The 13,247-nt window shown below is 52.2% G+C and overlaps 1 protein-coding gene across 7 annotated transcripts in view; it reads left to right on the top strand.

The window, feature by feature from the left end:
* Positions 1-13,247, top strand: part of col16a1 (collagen, type XVI, alpha 1) — a 636,201-nt gene that overhangs the window by 442,616 nt on the left and 180,338 nt on the right. For 6 of the 7 annotated variants that reach the window (XM_085962338.1, XM_085962337.1, XM_085962341.1 and 3 more), the window contains 5 exons: positions 947-1,000; positions 6,211-6,237; positions 8,143-8,220; positions 9,991-10,050; positions 10,217-10,288. In XM_085962338.1, coding sequence (XP_085818464.1) covers positions 947-1,000; positions 6,211-6,237; positions 8,143-8,220; positions 9,991-10,050; positions 10,217-10,288 — 291 coding nt within the window. The remainder of the gene's footprint in view (positions 1-946; positions 1,001-6,210; positions 6,238-8,142; positions 8,221-9,990; positions 10,051-10,216; positions 10,289-13,247) is intronic. The other variant, XM_085962342.1, reaches the window with a different exon arrangement.

Genomic DNA, 13,247 nt, shown 5'->3' with positions numbered 1-13,247 from the left:
CCACAATGCGGTCTACAAGTAGCTGCAGCTGGATGCATTTCCCGCACACATGGTCGCCAGGGACACTGGCAGCATCCCTGACTTCCCACATAGAACACCCTTTACTCTGTATCTAACCCATGCTGTACCTGCCCTGGGAGAGTTTGATGGGACAATGTAGAGGGAGCTATACTCTGTATCTAACCCGTGCTGTACCTGCCCTGGGAGTGTTTGACAGAACTGTTTGTGTGTCTGAAAGTTGCAGAAACCCCTTTGAATGTTTGAGTCTCCAGAAGTAGATACTGAGAAATCCCCACAGGGCCTGTTTGGAGGCCCTCACTCTCCGTAGGGACTATCCCCACATACCGATGCCTCGAGAACTCAGGTGCCGTCAAGGGCTGGGGACCTCCAGACGTGCACGGAGCACTGGTAATCTGCCCAATGCCTCCCCAGAAGGAACACTCTTCCTGTTGGAACATTGGCCTGCAGGTTATTTGGATCCTGACGGGAAGAATCCCAGCCACCAGTGCCAGCTTTACCTGCGCGGGACCCAGTGATGATTCCGAGATGCTGGTCAATCAGCAGTGCCCTATAATACTGCGGACTAACCCAGTGCAGGAATCAGATCACTGGTATTCCCACATTTGAATCTGCTCCAAACTTCTCTGGCCTGTTGGAGACGTGGAACCCATGCTGCTTGAAGTGGAGCTGCTCCTGGACACTCCCATCAACCAATGGCTCTCGTGGGGGCAGGGGGGAGGTGGTAAAGGGCGGCTCGATCCTACCCAACAGTCCCCACGGCACTGATCAAATTCATGACAACAAAATCACTTTTAAACTACTTCACTCTGTTAAAAGGGGAATAGTTTAAGTCAACACCCGGTTACCCACGATCGGGCGCCACCCTGTAATAAATGTCAAGGTCTCTCTGAACCTCCATGGACTGACTGCTGTTTGTATTTACCAGGGAAAGGATGGAGAGAGCGGAGATCCAGGGTTACCAGGGAAACGAGGCCTACCAGTAAGTGCTGTTCAATCTATTACTGATGATCCCCCATTCACACTTAACCTGTAGCATGCTAGACTGGTTAGCTGGCACCGACTGTCTAGGGGCAGACATGATGGGGGAGGCCGGGGGAGCTCTGGTGCGCACAGGCAGTATCTCGGGCACCATTTCAGGAGAGGAGCAGAGATACGAGAAGGAAACTGGAGGAGAACAGGAACGAGAGAAAGAGAACCACCAGCAGGACAGAGGTGACTGGCCCAGAATTTCCTGGAACGCTGTAAATTATGCCGTTTCTTGCCCCGATCTTTCCGTCGTGAACTTACTCCAACATTTCCTGGAGAAGTCATTTGAATCCGCCACAGTGAGCGTAATGGCCAATTAGGGTCCTCGGGAACAGCCCAGCCAATGCCCTTACTCCGCCTGCATCAATTAGCAGATGAATATTGACCCGAATTCTGAATTTTGATTCCTTTCACTGCTGAACCTCATCACTCGCAGAGCATTGGTTGGGTTCTGGACTCCCTCAGCTGCTGTGTTGGGTTTACAGGAACATTCCAAGTCACAGATTTATCTTCTTTTACCATTTATTTACAAGCTGACATAAGAACATAAGAAATAAGAGGAGTCCTCGGCCATACAGCCCCTCGAGCCTGCTCCGCCATTCAATAAGATCATGGCCGATCATCGACCTCAACTCCACTTTCCCGCCCGATCTCCATATCCCTTGATTCCCCTAGAGTCCAAAAATCTATCGATCTCAGCCTTGAATATACTCAAAGACTCAGCATTCACAGCCCTCTGGGGCAGAGAATTCCAAAGATTCACCACCCTCTGAGTGAAGACATTCTTCCTCATATCGGTCTTAAATGACCTACCCCTTATCCTGAGACTATGCCCCCTAGTTCTAGATACTCCAGCCAGGGGAAACAACCTCTCAGCATCTACCCTGTAAATCCCCTTCAGAATCTTGTATATTTCAATGAGATCACCTCTCGTACTTCTAAACTCCAGAGAGTATCGGCCCATTCTACACAATCTCTCACCATAGGACAGCCCTCTCATCCCAGGAATCAATCGAGTGAACCTTCGTTGCACCGTCTCCAAGGCAAGTATATCCTTCCTTAGATAAGGAGACCAGATCTGTGCCCAGTACTCCAGGTGTGGTCTCACCAAGGCCCTGTACAATTGGAGCAAGACTTCCTTACTCTTATACTCCAACTCCTTGCAATAAAGGCCAACATGCCATTCCCCTTCCTTATTGCTTACCTTACCTGCATGCTAGCTTTCTGTGTTTCTTGCACGAGGACACCCAAATCTCTCAAAACAACATTTGAAAGTTTCTCACCATTTAAAAAATATTCTGTTTTTCTATTCTTCTTACCAAAGTGAATAACCTCACATTATACTCCACCTGTCACCTTACTGCCCACTCACTTAGTCTATCTATATCCCTTTTCAGACTCTTTGTGTTCTCCTCACAGCTTACTGTCCCACCTAGCGTTGTATCATCAGCAAACTTGGATACTTTGCACTCGGTCCCTTCATCTAGGTCATTAATACAGATTGTAAATAGCTACATGTTAGTAATTGAAGCGACCTGAGAAGGTTCCACAAGACCCCAAGCCAGAGCGGTGGTCTTGTCAGGATTCCACTGTCCCAGATGTTCTTGCCTTGGGCCTGAATCTGGAGTCGAATCAAATCAAGGCCTGTGCTGCTCGGCTTTGGGAAGACTTCAGGATCGGGCACACACCGGGGCATAACTTTATGGGTCAACTTTCCGAGTTTCCGCTACCAGCGGGGGAACCTCGGCAGCCGGCCGCGCCGGTCGGGACGTCACGTGGACACGGGCGACGTGCACTGGTCACAGCGAGGGTACCCACAGGATCACTAATCCTCCAGGATTGTCCTGGGATCTCCAGGAATTAAAGGTTCATCTCCTGGACACTCTTGCCAGCAAAATCAAAGGGGCGTTAAAAATCCAATTGTGTATTTTTTCATTTTCATTTATTACTTAATAGCTGGAGTACCCGGCGTTGCCGAGGGAAATGAAGAAACCTCTGCCATGTTTATAAAACTGTTTATGAAATGGTTGGAATTGAAGAACTCTTCCTAAGCACCCAGGAGGTGGAGAGAGGGAAGGAGAGAGAGAGAGAGGGAAGGAGAGAGAGAGAGCGGGAAGCAGAGAGAGAGAGATGGGGAAGGAGAGAGAGAGAGAAAAAGAGAGAGAGAGAGAGAGAGGGGGAAGGAGAGAGAGAGAGGGGGAAGGAGAGAGAGAGAGGGGGAAGGAGAGAGAGAGAGGGGGAAGGAGAGAGAAAGGGGGAAGGAGAGAGAGGGAGAAGGAGAGAGAGAGGGGGGAAGGAGAGAGAGAGAGAGAAGGAGAGAGAGAGGGGTAAGGAGAGAGAGGGGAAGGAGAGAGAGAAAGGGGGAAGGAGAGAGAGAGAGGGGGGAAGGAGAGAGAGAGGGGGAAGGAGAGAGAGAGGGAAGGAGAGAGAGAGGGAAGGAGAGAGAGAGAAGGGGAAGGCGAGAGAGAAAAGGGGGAAGGAGAGAGAGAGAGGGGTAAGGAGAGAGAGGGGAAGGAGAGAGAGAAAGGGGGAAGGAGAGAGAGAGAGAGGAGGGGAAGGAGAGAGAGAGGGGGAAGGAGAGAGAGAGGGAAGGAGAGAGAGAGAGGGAAGGAGAGAGAGGGAGAAGGAGAGAGAGGGGGAAGGAGAGAGAGAGAGAAGGAAGGAGAGAGAGGGGGAAGGAGAGAGAGAGAGATGGGGAAGGAGAGAGGGAGAGAGAGAGGCGGAAGGAGAGAGAGAGAGAGAGAGAGGGGGAAGGAGAGAGAGAGAGAGAGGGGGAAGGAGAGAGAGAGGGGGAAGGAGAGAGAGAGAGAGGGGGAAGGAGAGAGAGAGGGAAGGAGAGAGAGAGAGAGGGAAGGAGAGAGAGAGAAGGGGAAGGAGAGAGAGAAAAGGGGGAAGGAGAGAGAAAGAGGGGTAAGGAGAGAGAGGGGAAGGAGAGAGAGAAAGGGGGAAGGAGAGAGAGAGAGAGGAGGGGAAGGAGAGAGAGGGGGGAAGGAGAGAGAGAGGGAAGGAGAGAGAGAGAGAGGGAAGGAGAGAGAGAGAGGGAAGGAGAGAGAGGGAGAAGGAGAGAGAGAGGGGGGAAGGAGAGAGAGAGAGAGGGAAGGAGAGAGAGGGGGAAGGAGAGAGAGAGAGAGGGGGAAGGAGAGAGGGAGAGAGAGAGGTGGAAGGAGAGAGAGAGAGAGGGTGAAGGAGAGAGAGAGAGAGAGGGGGAAGGAGAGAGAGAGAGAGAGAGAGGGGGAAGGAGAGAGAGAGAGAGAGGGGGAAGGAGAGAGAGAGAGAGGGGGAAGGAGAGAGAGAGAGAGGGGGGAACCAGAGAAAGAGAGAGAGGGAAGAGGAGAGAGAGAGAGTGAGGGAAGGAGAGATTGAGGGAAGGAGATAGAGAAGAGAGGAAGACACCCCGGGGAAGGGGCTGGACTCAGAGCCCGGCCTTGGTGACCCGGAGCCCCCGTGCGCGGCACAGTGCCTCAGGCCCAGACCGAGTCACCCCAGCTCAGCTGACGCTCCGGCCTGACGCCGCCGCTCGCCCGCTCGCTGTATGTCGGGCCGCGCGGTTTTCTCTGTGTAGATAAATAGGAGAGAGAGCGAGGGAGGGGGGGAAGGAGAGAGAGGGGGGACGCGCCGGTGTATGTGTCTCTGTGTGTATGCTCGCTGTCTCTCGGGCTCTCGGGCCGCGTGGTTGTCTCTGTCGATGTCTGTGTATCTGTTTTCCTGCTCACGCAAGACAGCAGGCAGCAGGATTAGGCCCTGCCCACACACGCCATGAAACGCCCCCCGTGACGCACCGCGCTTCCCCCGTAGGATTGGTCAACCATCACGTCACTCAACGCTAATGAGCGGATTTTGTCCGTTTTTTGAACGTTTTTTGTGTATCTGTTTTCCCGCTCCCGCGCTCGCGGCAGGCGGCAGGATTAGGCCCCGTCCACACACGCCATGAAACGCCCCCCGTGACGCACCGCGCTTCTCTCATAGGATTGGTCAACCATCACGTCACTCAACGCGGATTTTGTCCGTTTTTTGAAAGTTTTTTGTATACTGTCCGAACAATTTTTGTCTGAACAAAAAGTAAATATGCCTATAACACTCCCCTAATCATAAGCTTTCTTTTGATATAACATATGTGTAGGTACACTCTATAACTTTTGAGTTAAGCGCGGACATACAGACAGACAGACAGATCAATTTAGATAAAAATATTGGCGATGGGAACAGTGCTGTTTGTGAATCATCCAATCGGGTAATGAAGGATCTGTTTGCTTTCCAAATGGCCAATGGGAAGGTGGTGCTCCACAAGGGTGGCTGTGTTGGGCGACCAATGGCGGGAGCCTGGGGTCGAGGCGATTGGGGGTGGGAGGTCATGTGATGAATCCTCCAGGAATACATCTAACCAGAGTTGGCAACCCGAGGACCCCGACAATCGGCAACCTCTGGGAACCATTCCTGATCAAGTCAAAGTGAAGGGTCAGGCGATTGTCTAGGTTATGTCGAGAGCCTTGAAACAAGTGAGGGTGGTATCAGCGAGCCAACGTTTAACGTGTCTATGGACCTTTCCTTAAAGGGTTAAATTAGGAGGACAGGTTGGATCAACTAGACTGCTATTCCCTTCAAGATTGAGGGGTGATCGGATTGGGGTGTTTAAAATGATAAAGGGAGTTGATGGGGTAGATGGAGAGAAACGATCTCCTCTGGTGGAGGAGTCCAGAACAAGGGGCTGAACCTTAACAGTAGAGCCAGGCCGTTCGGGGGTGATGTCAGGAAACACTTCTTCACACAAAGGCTAGTGGAAATCTGGAACTCTCTCCCCCAAAAGGCTGTGGATGCTGGGGGTCAGTTGGAGCTTTCAAGACTGAGCTCGATAGAGTGTTGTTGGGTAAGAGTATCAAGGGACATGGAGCAAAGGCGGGTAGATGGAGTTCAGGTGCAGATCAGCCATGAACTAATTGAACTGTGGAGCAGGCTCGAGGGGCTGAATAGCCCACTCTTGTTCCTATGTTCCTCTGTCCACCAGTTTAACGAGGTGTTCGCCTGTTTACGATAAAGAGGGTAGCATGTGTTACAGTGGACAGTGGGACGACCCACAAGCACATTAAGCATCCACTCACCACGAGAAAGTTCTCGGTTTCGAGCTCTCCCACTGACAGAACATACTTCTTTCATGTCTTTCTTTAGGGTGCGGCAGGAATTAAAGGTGAAAAGGTAAGATTTTGCGATTGAGTTTGTGCATTTATTGTAAAATATCAAACCAAAAGCTTTTGTGGAGTGAGCAGTTCCCAAGAGAGGATCAGCAGCCTGCAGGTGGAGTGGCGTCTTCATCGGTGCCAAGTGTTCAAGTGGAAGGTCTCTCTTGGCACAGCGACTGCTCCCCCGACACTGACAGTCCCAACAGCCCTTGTATCATTGCATTGACTGGGATTGCCCTGGCACGATCAGAATGTTACAGCACAGCAGGAGGCCATTCGGCCCATTGTGCCTGTGACCGCTCGACACCTACTCCACATGAGCCACACAGCTAGAGGCTGCATTAAGCCCCATTGCTCACCTTCCACAGGCTCAGTGTCTTGATAGACATGGCTGCATCATTTCATGGCATGCAAGCACACCATTGGATTTCTTCCTGCCATATTAGCAGTGGTGAAGGGACTGACATGCTACGTTTATCAGTATTAAATTGCTAGAAATAGAAATGTCCCATGTGTCCAGAGATGGCAGTACAGACCATCCTGGAGGGAATACAGCACGAAGTGAAACCAGTTTAAATAGGAGTGCCCAATCGGACATTGTAGAGGGAGCTTTACTCTGTGCCTAACCCGTGCTGTACCTGCCCTGAGAGTGTTTGATGGGACATTGTAGAGGGAGCTTTACTCTGTGCCTAACCCGTGCTGTACCTGCCCTGAGAGTGTTTGATGGGACAGTGTAGAGGGAGCTTTACTCTGTATCTAACCCGTGCTGTACCTGCCCTGGGAGTGTTTGATGGGACAGTGTAGAGGGAGCTTTACTCTGTGCCTAACCCGTGCTGTACCTGCCCTGGGAGTGTTTGATGGGACAGTGGAGAGGGAGCTTTACTTCTGTATCTAACCCGTGCTGAACCTGCCCTGGGAGTGTTTGATGGGACAGTGGAGAGGGAGCTTTACTCTGTGCCTAACCCGTGCTGTACCTGCCCTGAGAGTGTTTGATGGGACATTGTAGAGGGAGCTTTACTCTGTGCCTAACCCGTGCTGTACCTGCCCTGAGAGTGTTTGATGGGACAGTGTAGAGGGAGCTTTACTCTGTATCTAACCCGTGCTGTACCTGCCCTGGGAGTGTTTGATGGGACAGTGTAGAGGGAGCTTTACTCTGTGCCTAACCCGTGCTGTACCTGCCCTGGGAGTGTTTGATGGGACAGTGGAGAGGGAGCTTTACTTCTGTATCTAACCCGTGCTGAACCTGCCCTGGGAGTGTTTGATGGGACAGTGGAGAGGGAGCTTTACTCTGTGCCTAACCCGTGCTGTCCCTGCCCAGGGAGTGTTTGATGGGACAGTGGAGAGGGAGCTTTACTCTGTATCTAACCCGTGCTGTACCTGCCCTGGGAGTGTTTGATGGGACAGTGTAGAGGGAGCTTTACTCTGTGCCTAACCCGTGCTGTACCTGCCCTGGGAGTGTTTGATGGGACAGTGTAGAGGGAGCTTTACTTCTGTATCTAACCCGTGCTGTACCTGCCCTGAGAGTGCTTGATGGGACAGTGGAGAGGGAGCTTTACTCTGTGCCTAAGCCGTGCTGTACCTGCCCTGAGAGTGCTTGATGGGACAGTGGAGAGGGAGCTTTACTCTGTGCCTAACCTGTGCTGTACCTGCCCTGGGAGTGTTTGATGGGACAGTGTAGAGGGAGCTTTACTCTGCATCTATCCCGTGCTGTACCTGCCCTGGGAGTGTTTGATGGGACAGTGTAGAGGGAGCTTTACTCTGTATCTAAGCCGTGCTGTACCTGCCCTGGGAGTGTTTGATGGGACAGTGGAGAGGGACCCCTCACTGTAACATTGACCCTACCTCCCTTGCTGCCCCTCTGTTGCCTGGTGTAATAGCAATGAATGGATAAATCACTGAAGCTGCACCTTGTGCTGTGCAGGGAGCAGCTGCTGAGCCTTGTATCTGTGTGAGTGGGCCCCCAAACCAACCAGAAAGTGGTCGATACCCAGGAGCTTCTGTAAGTATCTCCAAAATGCATGATGGTTTCTGGAAATTGCTGGAGCCCTGTGTCCATCTACATATGTTGGGTTTAGGGGCACACCTGGTGACAGCAATGATCTGGCTGTGTGGTAATGTTCGGCTGGAGTCTGCAGGTTTTTCACCGGGGTGAGAAACAGACTCAATCAGATTTTCCTTGCATTCATTTCAATAAAAATAAAACCCAAGAGGGCGTGTAAGCAGTGAGTAATCCTCCCGCCAGAGGTTACTTTCTGCACCTTGCACCCACCCTCCAAAGCGTACGGACTGAGCACCCCACAGGCTCTTGGCATGACTAGCAACCTTCTGTCTGGTCAATGAGTGGGGAAAGGACAATGCCCATCTCACCCATCACCTCCAGCCCCCAATGATGATTCACCCCGTCACTGCGGCCATGAGAGTTGGCATGGGGTCAACAGTGAGTCAGATGGAGTTTGTATCCTGTGACATCCAGGTTACTGAGAGCTACCAGGAAATCAGCAGCTGACGTGGAAATTTAATGAATGGGATAGAGTCCATGAGAGGGGAGAGTGTACACGGGCTGTGGGAGGAGATTGAATGGGTGGGTAGAGTCTATTGTTGAGGAGAGTGTACACAGGCTGTGGGAGGAGATTGAATGGGTCGGTAGAGTCTATAGTTGGGGAGAGTGTACACGGGTTGTGGGAGGAGATTGAATGGGTGGGTAGAGTCTATTGTTGAGGAGAGTGTACACGGGCTGTGGGAGGAGATTGAATGGGTCGATAGAGTCCATGATAGGGGAGAGTGTACACGGGCTGTGGGAGGAGATTGAATGGGTCGGTAGAGTCTATAGTCGGGGAGAGTGTACACGGGCTGTGGGAGGTGATTGAATGGGTGGGTAGAGTCTATAGTCGGGGAGGGTGTACACGGGCTGTGGGAGGAAATTGAATGGGTGGGTAGAGTCCATGAAAAGGGAGAGTGTACATGGGGTGTGGGAGGTGATTGAATGGGTGGGTAGAGTCCATGAAAAGGGAGAGTGTACACAGGGTGTGGGAGGTGATTGAATGGGTGGGTAGAGTCTGTAGTTGGGGAGAGTGTACACGGGCTGTGGGAGGAGATTGAATGGGTGGGTAGAGTCTATAGTCAGGGAGAGTGTACACGGGCTGTGGGAGGAGATTGAATGGGTCGGTAGAGTCTATAGTTGGGGAGAGTGTACACGGGCTGTGGGAGGTGATTGAATGGGTGGGTAGAGTCTATAGTTGGGGAGAGTGTACACGGGCTGTGGGAGGTGATTGAATGGGTGGGTAGAGTCTATAGTTGGGGAGAGTGTACACGGGCTGTGGGAGGAGATTGAATGGGTGGGTAGAGTCTATAGTCGGGGAGAGTGTACACGGGCTGTGGGAGGAGATTGAATGGGTCGGTAGAGTCTATAGTCGGGGAGAGTGTACACGGGCTGTGGGAGGACTGGTCTTGTTCTGACTCTCTTAGACTGTTGGGTTCAGTAGCTCCTCCCAGGCAATTCTCACAATTACATTCACAGTCTTTACTGTTCACAAAATCAACCTAGATGGACAGAAAACCAGAAGCAAGTAATATTATACCTCATTCCGTGTAAATGTTTGACTTTTGAATGGGTCACCGAATGGGGCACTCCTTCATTTGACGGACACCGGATTAGATATATTCAACAAGTATTGATGCAAGAATCTATATAGATTGGTTTTCACGGCCAGCTGGTGACCTGTTGATCTGTTATCATTGACTTAACTCCTTGTTCTTTGGTCCACTGAAGGGTGAACAGGGCCATCCAGGAGCTCCGGGTGAGCGAGTGTCGTGGGCGCAGGGTCCTTCGGTGAGTCTGGCTTCTTACACATCAGCCTTCTTGCCTTTAATCGCCTGTTTACCTCGACCTTCTGCAGTTATACAAATACAAGGACAAGATTGCAATCTTCTGTGTTCAATTTTTAACTTTTCTTTATTTCCTCTTGACTAATTATTTTACAATTGATTTTCTTCAGGGCCCACCTGGACCTCCTGGCCCACCCGGCCCTCCTGGGCCCTCAGGGTTACCCGGTGGGACCGGCCGACAGGTAGGATATGTAGAAGAAAGCTCCAGCACAGAGGAAAAAGACAATTCAGCTCAATGTGTACTGCTTGAAAATGGCTATCATCATAACACTCTCTGATACACACCACACCCCGCACAGTACAGTCTGATATACCCCACACCCCTCACAGTGCACTCTGATATACCCCACACCCCTCACAGTACACTCTGATATAACCCACACCCCTCACTGTACAGTCTGACATACCCCACACCCCTCACAGTACAGTCTGATATACCCCACACCCCTCACAGTACAGTCTGATATACCCCACACCCCTCACAGTGCACTCTGATATACCCCACACCCCTCACAGTGCACTCTGATATACCCCACACCCCTCACAGTACATTCTGATATACCCCACACCCCGCACAGTACACACTGATATACCCCACACCCCTCACAGTACACACTGATATATCCCACACCCGGCACAGTATACTCTGATATACCTCACACCCCTCACAGTGCACTCTGATACACCCCGCTCCCCGCACAGTACACTCTGATATACCCCACACCCCTCACAGTGCACTCTGATACACCCCACACCCCGCACAGTACAGTCTGATATACCCCACACCCCTCACAGTACAGTCTGATACACCCCACACCCCGCACAGTGCACTCTGATATAACCCATGATGTGCCTCAATAATCCCGAGACTCGATGTTAGCGAAACAAAACAAGGCTTTTATTAACTTAGAAGATAACACGCCGTGGAGAGAGGTATCTTCCCTGGAGGTCTGCAGTACTGGATATGAGGCCAGACTGAGCTGGCTTACATAGAGGCCAGGTATGGGCGGAGCCCTACACACAACACATTCCATACATTCCAATACACAATACAATGGTGAGGAGAAACCTGAAACCAACCACAGTCACAGGCAGTGATGATATACAATACAATGGTGAGGAGAAACCTGAAACCAACCACAGTCACAGGCAGTGGTGAATGGAATATTTCATCACATTCACCCCTTCTATAGATTTAGTCTGTTCGGGGGTTTGGTAGTCCTCTGCGACCGACGTGGCTGTTGTGGTGTCGCGGGTGTCGGCTGGGTGTCCCCGGTGGCCTCCTGGATCTCTGCCGGGGGTACCGCCAGGGTTGTTGAAGGGGTAGTTGGTGGAGGTGCCGTTGGTCAATGTTCTTCCGGGGGTGATGAAAGAGTAGTGGGTGGGTAAGCGTTGCTGTGGTCGTTGTTGCTGCTATTGCCGTGGTTGTTGTCGTTACCGGCTGGGGCGACGTCTTTTATCGACACGGTGTCCTCCCTTCCGTCGGCGTGCCGGACATACGCGTATTGGGGGTTGGCGTGGAGTAGGTGCACTGGCTCCACGAGAGGGTCCGTCTTATGGCCCCTCACGTGCCTTCGCACGAATACCGGACCTGGGGTGGAGAGCCATGACGGCATGGATACGCCTGAGGTGGATTTCCGGGGAAAGACAAACATTCGTTCATGAGGCGTGGCATTAGTGGCAGTACACAATAGCGACCGTATCGAATGGAGCACATCTGAGAGGACTTCCTGCCAGCGGGAGATAGGGAGGCCCTTGGTCCTTAGAGCTAGAGTGACTGCTTTCCATACTGTCCCGTTCTCTCGCTCCACTTGACCGTTCCCCCGGGGGTTGTAGCTGGTGGTACGGCTCGTGGCAATCCCCTTGGACAGCATGTACTGGCGTAGCTCTTCACTCATGAAGGACGCCCCCCTATCTGTGTGGATGTAGCTCGGCATACCGAACAGGCAGAACAGGCTGTTGAGGCATTTAATGACCGTGGCGCTGGTCATGTCTGGGCAGGGGAAGGCGAATGGGAACCGGGAGTATTCGTCCACAATGTTCAGGAAGTAAACATTGCGGTCGACGGACGGGAGGGGGCCCTTGAAATCTAAGCTGAGCCGCTCAAAGGGCCGTGTAGCTTTGATTAAGTGGGCTCTATCAGGGTGGTAGAACCGAGGCTTGCACTCAGCGCAAGTGCGGCAGTTCCTGGTCAGAGACCGAACTTCCTCAATCGAGTAGGGTAAGTTGCGGGACTTTATGAAGTGGAACAGCCGCGTGACCCCTGGGTGGCAGAGGTCGTTGTGGAGGGTCTGTAGCCGATCCCCGGTGGCGCTGGCACACATCCCTCGTGAGAGGGCATCTGGGGATTCGTTAAGGGCCCCTGGCCGGTAAATGATGTCATACTCGAAGGTGGAGAGCTCGATCCGCCACCTAAGAATCTTATCATTTTTGATCTTCCCCCTCTGTTTATTATTGAACATAAACGCTACCGACCGCTGGCCGGTAAGTAGGGTGAAGTGTTTGCCGGCTAGGTAGTGGCGCCAGTGGCGCACTGCCTCCACGATGGCTTGGGCCTCCTTTTCCATGGAGGAGTGTCTGATCTCGGGCCCTTGGAGGGTCCTCGAGAAGAAAGCTACGGGCCGCCCTGCCTGGTTGAGGGTGGCCGCCAAGGCAAAGTCAGACGCATCACTTTCCACTTGAAATGGAGTGTTCTCGTCCACTGCCTGTAGCGTGGCCCGCTCAATATCCTGCTTAATGCTTTTGAAGGCGGCGTGGGCCTCAGCAGAGAGCGGAAAAGAGGATGCTTTCAAGAGGGGGCGGGCTTTGTCGGAGTCGTTGGGGACCCATTGGGAATAATAAGAAAATAACCCCAGGCACCTTTTCAGGGCTTTGGGAGTGTTGGGCAGGGGCAGCTCCCGTAGGGGGCGCAACCGGTCGGGGTCTGGTCCGATTTCCCCATTCTCCACCACGCTGCCTAGTATGCAGAGGCGCGTGGTTTTGAAAACGCACTTGTCCTCGTTGTAGGTGAGGTTGAGTTTTTGTGCGGTTTTCAGGAACCTCTCGAGGTTCGAGTCGTGATCCTGCTGGTTGTGACCGCAGATGGTGACGTTGTCGAGGTAGGGGAAGGTTGCCTGCAAGTGGTGGTCATCGACCATGCGA

Source organism: Somniosus microcephalus, chromosome 20, assembly GCF_052327205.1.
Source record: "Somniosus microcephalus isolate GS21.2 chromosome 20, FLI_Smic_1.0, whole genome shotgun sequence".
In the NCBI taxonomy this organism is placed as follows: Eukaryota; Metazoa; Chordata; class Chondrichthyes; order Squaliformes; family Somniosidae; genus Somniosus; species Somniosus microcephalus.
Note: the sequence above shows the minus strand (reverse complement) of the source record. Positions and strands in the feature narration are given on the sequence as shown.